The 11,818-nt window shown below is 33.2% G+C and overlaps 1 protein-coding gene across 1 annotated transcript; it reads left to right on the top strand.

Annotated features, from left to right (window-relative positions):
• Positions 1 to 7,471: 7,471 nt before the first annotated feature.
• On the top strand, positions 7,472 to 11,503 carry LOC133676481 (carboxylesterase 15). The gene is made up of 2 exons (XM_062098149.1): positions 7,472 to 8,349; positions 11,036 to 11,503. Exons 1-2 carry the CDS (start codon positions 7,679 to 7,681, stop codon positions 11,340 to 11,342), a joined length of 978 nt encoding a protein of 325 aa, XP_061954133.1. The 5' UTR covers positions 7,472 to 7,678; the 3' UTR covers positions 11,343 to 11,503.
• Positions 11,504 to 11,818: the final 315 nt, after the last annotated feature.

Raw genomic sequence — 11,818 nt, 5'->3', positions numbered from 1 at the left:
CAAATGTTATCCAATGAGTTACAATCTTAATATTTTAAAAATCCTTCATCCATTATACATCAAACTTTTAACTTCCTATTATTTTTACATTTTTTATAAGGTTAAAAAAAAAGATCTAACAGGCAGCAACTAGTTTATTCTACATCCTGTCCCAGCAGAACTTGCCTTTCAGTGTCACCCAGGTTTTTGATGTATCTATGGGGCTGCGAATCATTGGAGTTCGCATTTAGGCAAGTTTTATATCAGGTTAGCTGTTGTATTCTGTGGCAGTCTGAAAGACGAGATAAAATTAAGCTTCGCCATGGAACCTCCAAAAAGCACGTTTAAATTAGGCAAATTTAATAACGAATAAAAAATAAAATAATTATTTTAACAATAAGAAAAGGTCTTAATTATACAATTACTGGATATTTGATTAAATTACTTTCATCAGGAGTGTTTTAACAATCGAAACTTTATTCTTTCGTAAGGTGAAGGAATCCGATTGGTAATGGTGGTGCTAAAGTTAGGAATCAGTATCGTGCAAGAGCCAGACAGAAGTGAAAAGGATGGGGCTTGCAGCTTGCAGCTTGCACTTGCCTGCTTCATTAAAACCTTCTGCTTCCTCTGCAAACATCGCCAAAAGCAGAAATTAGTTGGTGTTAAATCCATCACAGTTCAGTTTGTAAGACCCTGATGATCTCTCTATCAGCCGTTGTCCTCAAAATCACCAGGAAGCATTTATGATTAGAAACTAGCTAGACATACATAGTCATTGCAGATATGAATCATCAGGGCTAGCACAGAAATCACCAGGAAGCATGTCATGTGCAAGCATTATTTGACATCACCCACTGTTTCAAACATCGTACGCGTTAAGCTATGGGTTCAAAGATGAAAAGAGTGGAGCATGATGGAAGTGAAGATAAGGACAGTAACGAGGCTTGTGCGAAGTGAAGATAAGGACAGTACCGAGGCTTGTGCTGAAGGACAAAAGAAAGAAAGGAAGAAAGGAAGTCGGCTCCAGTGCTTCCAATTGATTGATAAATCTCCATGGAATATGGAGACGAGTCAATGGTTGTGGGAGGACAAAATAAGAGCAGGACAAGCTACAACTCAAGATTCGAATGAATAGGCTTTTATAAAGTTTCTTGTTTTTTCCCAGGCCAAGCTAATGTCTTCAAGATTGTTTTCGATGATCCATGCATCATATGATTCCTGGATTTGGATCCTTCCTCTTCTCACCACCAGTTACCTGCCCTTGTTGAAAATCGAGATAGGGTTAGACCTGCAACTAGCTAGTCAAGCCCTACCCGTAATATACAATTACAGAAATAGCTTGTTACAACCACCGACACGACAACCAATTACCTCGTCACAACTGCCAAAACTTGAGGCAATCACCTGCATTGGGGATCATGCCATCATCATCCACGTATATGAACGATACACTCTATCCCAGATAACTCCTCTTTTCCCTGCATAATTTATGTACAAAGAGGCTGCAAATACACACTTCATAGCAGTCCAAATTTCCCCTTATTTCCCTTGTTGGCTTCCTCAATTACCAACAAGTTTAATATAGCGTCCAACGGGCAGGCACAGTCAAAGTCTGTTCATAATATACAATGAGGAGGTATGTTTCAGAACTGAAGCTCACATGGCCAAGGACCCCATGGATTTCTGGCCAGCATTTTTTATGTCTCCTTAAAGTGCACGAACGTCTAGTAAACTCCTCTTCAAATGATCAGTAGACTCAAGATCCAATTCTCTGCTAATCACAAGTTTTCTCATGCATTATGAGACCATTAATTTGGCGAACAACAATTGTTTATTGCTTTGACAGATATTTAAATGCAACTGTAATTTTGAGACAAGAAACATGGCCATAGCAAGGACAGACGCTCATCCATTACAAAACCCTAAAAACAAGCACACATCTCCACGTCCAACTTCATCTATGGTCCTTGTTCCAAAACAAGACATATAAACTAATACCTCCCCTGATTTTACTGGTTATTTTCCTCCACCAACAAGTTGAAAGGAAGACAGTGAAAGGTCCACCTCTGTGCAAGATCAAGTTAAGTCACATATATCCATATATAACATAAAAAAAAAAATTGGTGTTTTATAATTGAAACTCACATGGCTGCCGACACAATAACTTTTGTAAAACCTCAACATCCAAACGTCTGCATTCTCAAAGAAAAAGATAAATTTATTTGCATAAGGACTTCTTCATCCTCCGGGAGGCTCTACATTAGACTAAATATGGCAATAGCGTAGCATGGACCGGTCATTTGTCCATTAATGAATTGTAGAGTTGACTTTGTGGACGACATACATTATGTTTTCTATTCATTTTCTTAGTTCTTCTTGCCATTTCTTTTTAACGTATTATGATCTGTTGTGTGTTGTATTTTCTCAACGGAAGCCGGCTCCGCCGTGGATTTCTGGGGAGATTTTCATTAAAAAAATCCTTTTTAGATTTATATTTTTATATATATTTTTTAAGAACATTTTTTTTGTCTTTCGTCAACGACGACGATGGATAAAAGATTTCATTGATACATCAGAAAAATACATCCTCTTTACATGATAAAGTACGTAGGAGGAAAAGAAACTTCAGTCTTTCCAAATGATTTATTCTTCACGTATGCTGCAACAGTAAGGAAAAACTAAAATATGCAAATGGGGAAACAGATTATCGACTTAATTAATGGAAAATGGAAGCAAGTCACAAGTTGCTGAACCATCAACTATCGAAATTTGAAACTCGATCATTGAAATGAAGATAAACCACTGAATTCTGATTTATTTTTTTGGCATTTAATTACTCCTAAGATTTCGGATAACCTCCTATAAGTATTAAAATTGAATTATTATTTTTTTTTAAAAAAAAAGAGAGTAAAAGAGCTCAGTACTATGTAATGTGAGGTAGATTACAAGAGTGTTCTATATGTTTTTTTTTTATTTTGGTCCTTTTTGTTATAGATTTTTTTTTATTTTCAATTTTATTTTTTAATGTTGTTTTAATTGAAATTTAAGATTGATAAATTATTTTTATTTTCCTTTTATATAGTTATCGAGGTCTTTGAAAAACAACTTGATATCAGATTGGCACTTTGTTTCACAAGATTTGATTTAATTGCTTACAAGAATTTAAAAGGAAGCGGACAAAAAATGAAGGAAATGAAAAATAACATGCCTTTTATTTCTTATGAAAGAAGGTCTCAATTTTAGCCCTTTTTCCTTTTTGCAGCCTTTAATCAATGTTTTTTTTTTAATTTTCAATTGAATCCTTTAATATTGTGTTTGATTGAGACTTGAAAATAATAATTTATTTTGATTTACTTTTTATATTATTATTTTGATTACAAACCTGTCTCATCATTTTTTTCAAGCTTGGATTCACAAAAAAACAATCCAATTTGATTGTTTGAGAAAGATTGAAAATGATAGGACTTAAATTATATTAGTGAAATATTTGAAGGTCCTATTTTGAAGTATATGTGTTTTTTTCACAATATTGCCGTTGTGTTTTGTCAAAAATTATGTTTAGTCCCTTTAGTTTGAAAATTACACAGTTAAGTCCAAAACTTTACTTTTCTCCATTTGAGTCCCTGAGTTTAAGAGAGAGAGAGTCACTGGATTATAGAAAGAAGAGAGAAAGTTAACAAACACTTACTTTTTGATAACAAAACTCGTTGTTCTTGGTATTAATGAGTTAAATTTGCTTAAAGGAGTTCTATTTAGGTCTTCATTTTCATTTATCTTGCCCAAAAAAAGTTAATTGAGATACAAGATTTTTTTTAATTTAATTTAATTTTCATTTTTTAATCAATTAAATCATGATTTAATATTAAAAATAGGTTTTTTGAGATCCCTATGGTATTTCTTAGGTTTCTTTCGCTAAAAAATTGATCAAAATGGGTTTTTATCCTTAGAGAGCGATTGCTCGACTTTTTGGCCACATGTGGTGGTTGGAATCCGTGACAACAAGCAACATGCCTCCTCTTTTTTTTTTAAATGAGATGGAGTGGACAACTTATCATCTGCTTCTAAAACATATATATATATATATATATATATATATATATATATATATATATAACAAACTCGGGCTTGTCAACTGCCTTAGATCAACGCACCTAGGTTTTTTTTAGGCTCAAACACTCTAGGGCAACTTGGCCTAAGCGCCTAGTCTTTTAAATTATTTTTTTTACACTTTTTTAGGCTCAAACACCCAAACAATGCATACATGTTTTGCTATTAAAAATATAAAATTACTAAAATGTAAAAATACATTTTTATTATTGATTTTAATCATAATTTTATATATAACACATGATATCATGAAACACAAATATTAAATTTTAATTTTTTTAGCTAATGAATTAATATAATTTACCACCAAAATTTACATCTCTGTTTTATATTTTGCTTGTAGTGTAAGTTTGGAATTAATAAATGTTATATTTGTTTAAGGGAATGTATATTTATATGATGCATTATATATGGGTGCATATAATGGAGTTTGATGATTAATTGGTTTATGTTTTCATTGATATAAAGGAAATTATACCTTTCACATTCCTTTTTTTTTAGATAAGTTTTTGTTAGAGACAGATTATTGACATGGTTAATGAATTTATTTAATATCAAATTAAAATGAGGGTTCACTTATTCCTTCTCCACTTATGAATGGTCAAGCTGACACAATAGGTATTGCGATGCGAAGAGCTTTGCTTGGAGAAATAGAAGAGATGTGTATCACACATGCAAAGTCTAAGAAAATACCACATGAATTTTCTACTATAATGGGTATTCAAGAGCCAATACATGAAATTTTACTTAATTTGATAAAAATTATATAGAGAAGCAATTTATATGGAACTTGTGACACATCTATTTGTGTCAAGGATCCTACAAGTATAACTGCTCAAGACATCATTTTACCATTGTCTATGGAAATAATTGATAATACACAACATATAGCTGAAGGGAAGTAGTTGATTTGCATATTGGATTACAAATCTAGAGGGATCATGGCTATTGTATGAAACTGCCAAAATACTTTAAAGATGGAAGTTATTCCATAGATGATGTATTCATGCCTATTTGAAATGCGAATTATAATGTTTATTTTTATGGAAATGAAAATGAAAAGTAAAAAATACATTTTCTCGAAATATGGACAAATAGATGTTTAGCTCCTAAAATAGCACTTCATGAAGTCTCTTGAAATTTGATTGATTGATTTATTTATTCTTTTTCTACATGCAGAACAAGAAAACTAAGGAAAAAAACCAACACAAGATTACTTTATCCTTTTTTGCTTTTCATGATAGATTAACTAAATTAAAGAAAAATAAAAAAAAATAGCATTGAAATATATTCTTATTGACCAATTCAGATTGACTCCTAAGATTTATAATTGCCTAAACAGGTTGAATATACATACATTGTGGGGTCTTTTGGAGAACAGTCAAGAAGTTCTTATGGAAATTAAACATTTTTGCATAGAAGATATAAAACATACATTTGATATTCTAAAAATAGAAAAGCATGTCACAATTAATTTACCAAAGAAAAATTTTAAATCCAATAGATTTATTTCTTTATTTCCAAATCTATTCTAAATATAAAGAAGATGAAAATGAGTTTTGAATCTTTAACACAATCCATATATTCATAAAATATATAAATAATTTAATTGAATATATAAATATTGTTGAAACAAAAATATTATTTGATTCATCAATCACCAAAAGAAAAAACAAAGTTCCTTCATCGAGTGATAAATGAGAAATTAATGAAAAGTTATAATCCCCATCGTTAAACCAATATATCTTCATTAATGTTGTTTTTTTATTGGAAGAACAATAGCTAATTATCAATACTTTTAGGTTATCAGTTCATATACTTCATGCAAAGGTTCATGCATGTTTGTTGTCGAGGACAATAAGATCAAGTTGGTAAAGATTCTAATTTTTTCTTTATTTTTCTAATCATTTCTACGATCATTGATCATAGAGGAGCCTCTTTAACATGTGTGTGTGTGTGTGTGTGTTTGTTGGGGGGGGGGAATAGAGGAGTGCATTCAATCCTTGTTTGTCCATTAGGTCCCATTTGTTTTCTTCATCACACGGGGTAGAGAGGTCACGGGTTCAAATCCTGTCTCACAACATTTTCTTAACAAAAAAAGAGAGGATTGTCCTTGGTAATCTGTATATAATTAATTACCATTTTTTTAGAGGGTGGAAAGAAAAGAGGGTAAGGGTAAAAAAACAAAACTATTAGACCCAACTATCAGAAATCATTTATACATTAAATAAATCAACTTGAGCGGATAGCGGGAATTGAACCCATGTTTTCTCCTTCGCAAAGAGAAGTTTTACCGTTCGGCTATATCTATATTTTTTTTTCTTGATATTGACACGCAATACTTTGATTCTATTTATACATAGATATATCAGATATTCTTTTCAAAACCATTCCTATTATATTTTTGTTACTTATTTAATATACTCCTATTATATTTAATTAATAGATTACATTTAATACATTTAGAATTATTTTATACATTTAATTTATATAATATATTTATACATTTAATTTTTTATTCCATTTTATTTGAATAGAATTCTAATTTATATTCATTTATAGTTTATTAAAAAAAGAATTTAGAATTTCTTAAAACTTAGAATGGTTTTCTAATAACATAATTATTTTATCAAATTAAACTTAATTTTACTTTTACTTTCATTTGAAAATTACATACAAATTATAAGAAATTTTGACCCCTACCTCAATTTTTTTTATTAAGATTTTATTAAAAAGTAGTTTTCAACATAAATATTTCAACCTAGAATATTATTAATAAGTCCAAAACTAATTGTGGTGAATGAGAAATTGTTAACAAAAATATTTTTAAACCCAAGACTTTAATCTTACATTAAAATATTACAAATCTTCAAGTGGTTTATATAGCATATATATATATATATATATATATATATATATATATATATATATATATATATATATATATATATCTTGGGAAGTAAAGTAAACATTTTCATGATCAGGTTAAATTAAAGCATGGTTCCATTTTTATTTTCAGGTTATATTAACACAAAACAATTATTTTAGCAAGAAGTTATGTGAGGGAGAGAGGAGGAGTGTTATCTTCAACAACATATATATAAGAACAAGAATTTTATTTATTTATTTATTTTTAATATAATTCATTGGTCTTTCACTATATAAAGGAAACGTTTCGATCGGCCTTTATACGTAAAATCCCCCAACCTATCTTTCTTAGAACATCAACTTTAATTTAATTTTAAAAAGAGAATTCCAAGTCTTAAAGGGAGGGAGGATTTTACCATAAACGGGGAAGCACATTTCCACAGCCACCAACCTCATCTATATATGGTCCTTCTTCAAAACAATAAGATAAACCAATGGCCGTGAATGCATATGCAATCATCCTCCACCATAATATCCCTCTTGAAATGACACAATCACCCTTCACATTTCGAAAAAACCTTCTGCCTTCTCCACTCCAACTCACCCATCCTCCCCCCTCCCTTTTCCCCTTTCTAATTCTGCCTATATATGCCTCCCATATTAGGCCATTACCTCCATTGCCAACCATCATCGTCTCCTATAGAGAAGAGAAACCATAGCAGAAATGGGTTCCCTCCCTCATGTAGTAGAAGATTGCGGGGGTGTTGTCCAACTCTTCAGTGATGGCACCATTTATAGGTCCAAAGACATAGGGTTCCCCATCCCAATCATCAATGACCAGTCCGTCGTCTTCAAGGACTGTCTCTTCGACAAAATAAACAACCTCCACCTCCGTCTCTACAAACCCACTTCAATGTCACCGTCATCCCCTGCAAACAAGTTTCCTGTCATTCTTTTCCTTCATGGAGGTGGCTTTTGTGTAGGCACGCGTGACTGGCCCAACTTTCACAACTGCTGCCTTAAACTAGCTTCTGGGCTCAACGCCCTCGTTGTGGCCCCGGACTATCGTTTGGCCCCAGAACATAGGCTCCCGGCGGCCATGGAGGATGGATATAGTGCCTTGCAGTGGCTCCAAGCTCAGGTTTTGAGCGACAAAGGTGATGCATGGGTCAATGGTGGTGAGGTTGACTATGACCAGGTTTTTATCTTGGGTGACTCGTCTGGTGGCAATATTGCACACCACTTAGCCGTTCAGATCGGGGCTGGTTCGACTGGGTTGGCTCCAGTTCGGGTAAGAGGATATATCCTAATGGCACCATTTTTTGGAGGGGTTGCCAGGACAAAATCAGAGGAAGGGCCCAGTGAACACTTGTTGAACTTGGAAATACTGGATCGGTACGTTAACATACTACTCCAATTAATCTCTCTCTCTCTTGTCACAGTTAATTCTAATGGTATACGTACGTAGATCAAACTATTTTGATGTGATGCAGAAAACAATTTCTTGTACCTTACATTACATGATATATACTTGATTTATCATATTTACAAACATATGATCGATGGATCTTTGGGCTGCAATTCATTTTAATTATATCTACTTTCACTTATACAGTTAATTGCCACACTTACAGTTAATATGAGAAGTAGTGTACACACAAGTGCTGTATTTTCTCTGCTTAGGGCCTTCCATCCTGAATTTCTCCTTCAGAGTGATGCCAGACTAGACTAAACGAAATTGGTCAACCTTAATGTGATATCTAATTGATTTGAAAAGAGAAAATAGAACGAAAAAGGACGGCAATAGAATCAAATTTGTGGAAAGTAATGTAATATCATAGGTCGGAGTCAAAAAGATACGGCTTTTTCATTAATATTCTTCACAAATGACAACCTTGTTTTTGCCTGCCAACTAGTCTTTGTAGAGATGAAGTAATAAGTATTGTTTGAAATTAATTGAACCGCAAGAGTAAAAGGAAGACACACACACGCGCTTTACACAATTCTCATCATTTCTTACCATATATATAAATCATTAAAGTCCCATGTAAGAATTGGACCACACCATCAATTTCACAAAGGGTTTCTATTGATGCATGGTGTATATATATACGTGCTTGCCCTCCCGAAGATCCACACCAAAGAAAAGGAAAACGCAAGGCACACACCCATCTCTCTCTGGCTCTGTGACCCATATGGAATAAGTACTGAGGGGCTTGGCGATGTTAATTATTGTGGTCAATTCTTTTCTTCTCGTCTCACTTCTTGTGGCAGTAGTTTCCTCAAATTGATCCTTTATTCCATCGATCGTGCCTTCTAAAGCATATTTCATCGTACTTTTTCCACCTGAAAACCCCATGCAATAATGTAAGATATAACTGGGGTAAACGGTGAGCAGTTAAGTAATATATCAATTTGGAAACATATCATTTGTCTAGGTTCACTAGCTTAACATGTCTAGTGTGTATAGGTGAAGAATATTAATATTAATTGCTTGCTTGCTTGATTTCCTGCTCTCCTAATTGTTACCTTGAATCTGATTGCTTGACGATGATTCCGAAGATCTAAAAGTGATAGCTATAGATGATGCAAAAGTGGGATAATCTAAAATATTCCACACAACAAAAATCAAAAGCTAGGATATCTGCCATGATCAAATGAAAAGGTGGGCAGGCTTTCTGGATGAGGATCGATGTTAATATATATTTTTAGTACCTACCTTATGCAGCAGATGGTGGTGTTCAATTCATGTATGGAACATGTGTTTCATTTTTTTTTGTTAAAATAATTATTTTTTAGTGTTTTGTTTATTATTTTAATATATTAATATCAAAAATATATTTTAAAAATCAATTTTTACCACACTCACAGACATTCTTTCAATCAAATCTAACTGAGCAGCTGGATACTGATTTTTACGTGGCAAATACAAGGGAACATTAGGGCCAGCTTTTATGGAAAATTCCTTCTTTGAAAAGTTCATGATAGAGCCATGTCTCCGCTTTACTGTTATTTATTTGAGTGTGCTTCGGTTGAGTCATGGCCAGTCTCTCTTCTTTGACGTACGTGCACTAGTTCTGTTTGAAATTTGAATTATGGGTCAGCCAAAATTAATATCAAATTGTCTTATTCGCAAATAATCAAATTAATTTCAATCTTTTTGAAGGTCAAACGTTACCAAATTCAAAACCACAATTATTGTTTCAAAGGCCAAAATGAACTAGAGCGCATGAGAGAGGTCAAGCTCAAGGAATTAAAACACACCACTTGGCTTTCTTTCCAATCGTAAAACACACCATTTGGGGTAGATTGTCCTCGGTGCAGTCTCATCTTCATGGTGCCAAAAAGTTTCCACAGCTTCTTTTATCAAGTCCCGCGCGCCACCTGATATTTCACTTGGACCCTGGTCCCATATATATAGTTCGATGCCCTAGCTATATGTTCGTCGCTAGTAGCTCTACATATCTCCTGTTTCTTGTGGTAAATCTACTCTAATTTTTTAATATTATTGATAGATTTTATGGAAGTATTTTAAGAGGTCTACGTACCAAGAGTCTATATATACATAGCCGCCTTTATAGTAGCGTTTTTTAAATTGGAATCTCCCTGTCTATATACATAAGAAGAAAGGGAAGTGACTTTATATATATATATATATATAAACGAGGGAATATTAGAATAAATACAATATTAATTTGATGTAAGGAACTTCAAGTCTAGTGGAGAGCTTTTCACAAGATAAGGATATCAGAGAGAGATATTGGAGGAGGCACTATCTAATACATATGGAGGCGATTCTGTTGATATTGGATTAGGCACTACTACGACTATGTATCTCATAGCTAGCATGTGACGTGCTAAGCAAAACTTTTGGTTTCTCATGTCATCACTTAATTTCTTTCCTTTTCGTCTGTTTTATATATATATATAGCAATTCGTTAGACTTAACCCTAATTCTTAGAGAAATTAATCCATTTCACATATATATATATATATAGTTTTATGTATGTATATATGCATGTATGTTCCCGCTTCTTCCTTTTTGTTTTTTGACTAATTAATTTGAGCTAAACGAGTACAGCTTTTGGAGGCTATCTATGCCTGCTGGAGCAAGTAGGGACCACCCCTTGGCTAACCCATTTGGACCAGGTAGCTTGAATATCGAACTGGTGGCTCTTGATCCAATCTTGGTGATTGTAGGTAGCTGTGAATTGTTGAGAGATAGAGGTGAGGATTATGCAAGGAGGTTGAAAGAGATGGGGAAGAAAATTGAGTATGTTGAATTTGAGGGGAAGCAGCACGGTTTCTTCACCAATGATCCTTACTCAGAAGCTTCAGAAGAGGTTATTCAAGGCATGAAGAGGTTTATGATACAGAACTCTTGTTAAAAGAATAATACCTCAAGTCTTCATGATCTAGTCATTACTGCCTAGCTATCTAGCTAGCTAGCTTGATATTGGTAATAATTACTTTTTTCATAATCGCATGGGCCTCTAATTAAACTTATTACTCATGTATGGGATTATAGCATAAGAAGCTTGCTCGTAAATCTTCTTCCCTTTGATTTCTTTTGTGTGATTAATTCTCGTGGATAGGAGAAAAGGGGACCTCTACAATTTTAAACAGTGGTTGATGATTCTAATTCTGTAGTTATATATAGAGAATGCGTGCCTTAATTTGTGACCAAAACATTTAGGGTAATATTTCGCCTAGGGCTCTATATAATCCATTTTCTTGGACTTGCATCATTATCTTCTTAATTTCAATTTCGAATAAACCAATGCCAAATTAATGCAAATTCTTGAGCTAATCATGGTTTAAGGGACTTGTGGGGAGTCATTATCATGATCACCATGCTGATATA

The sequence above is a fragment of the Populus nigra genome, chromosome 17, assembly GCF_951802175.1.
Source record: "Populus nigra chromosome 17, ddPopNigr1.1, whole genome shotgun sequence".
Taxonomy (NCBI): domain Eukaryota; kingdom Viridiplantae; phylum Streptophyta; class Magnoliopsida; order Malpighiales; family Salicaceae; genus Populus; species Populus nigra.
This window is presented reverse-complemented; position numbering and strand designations above follow the sequence as displayed.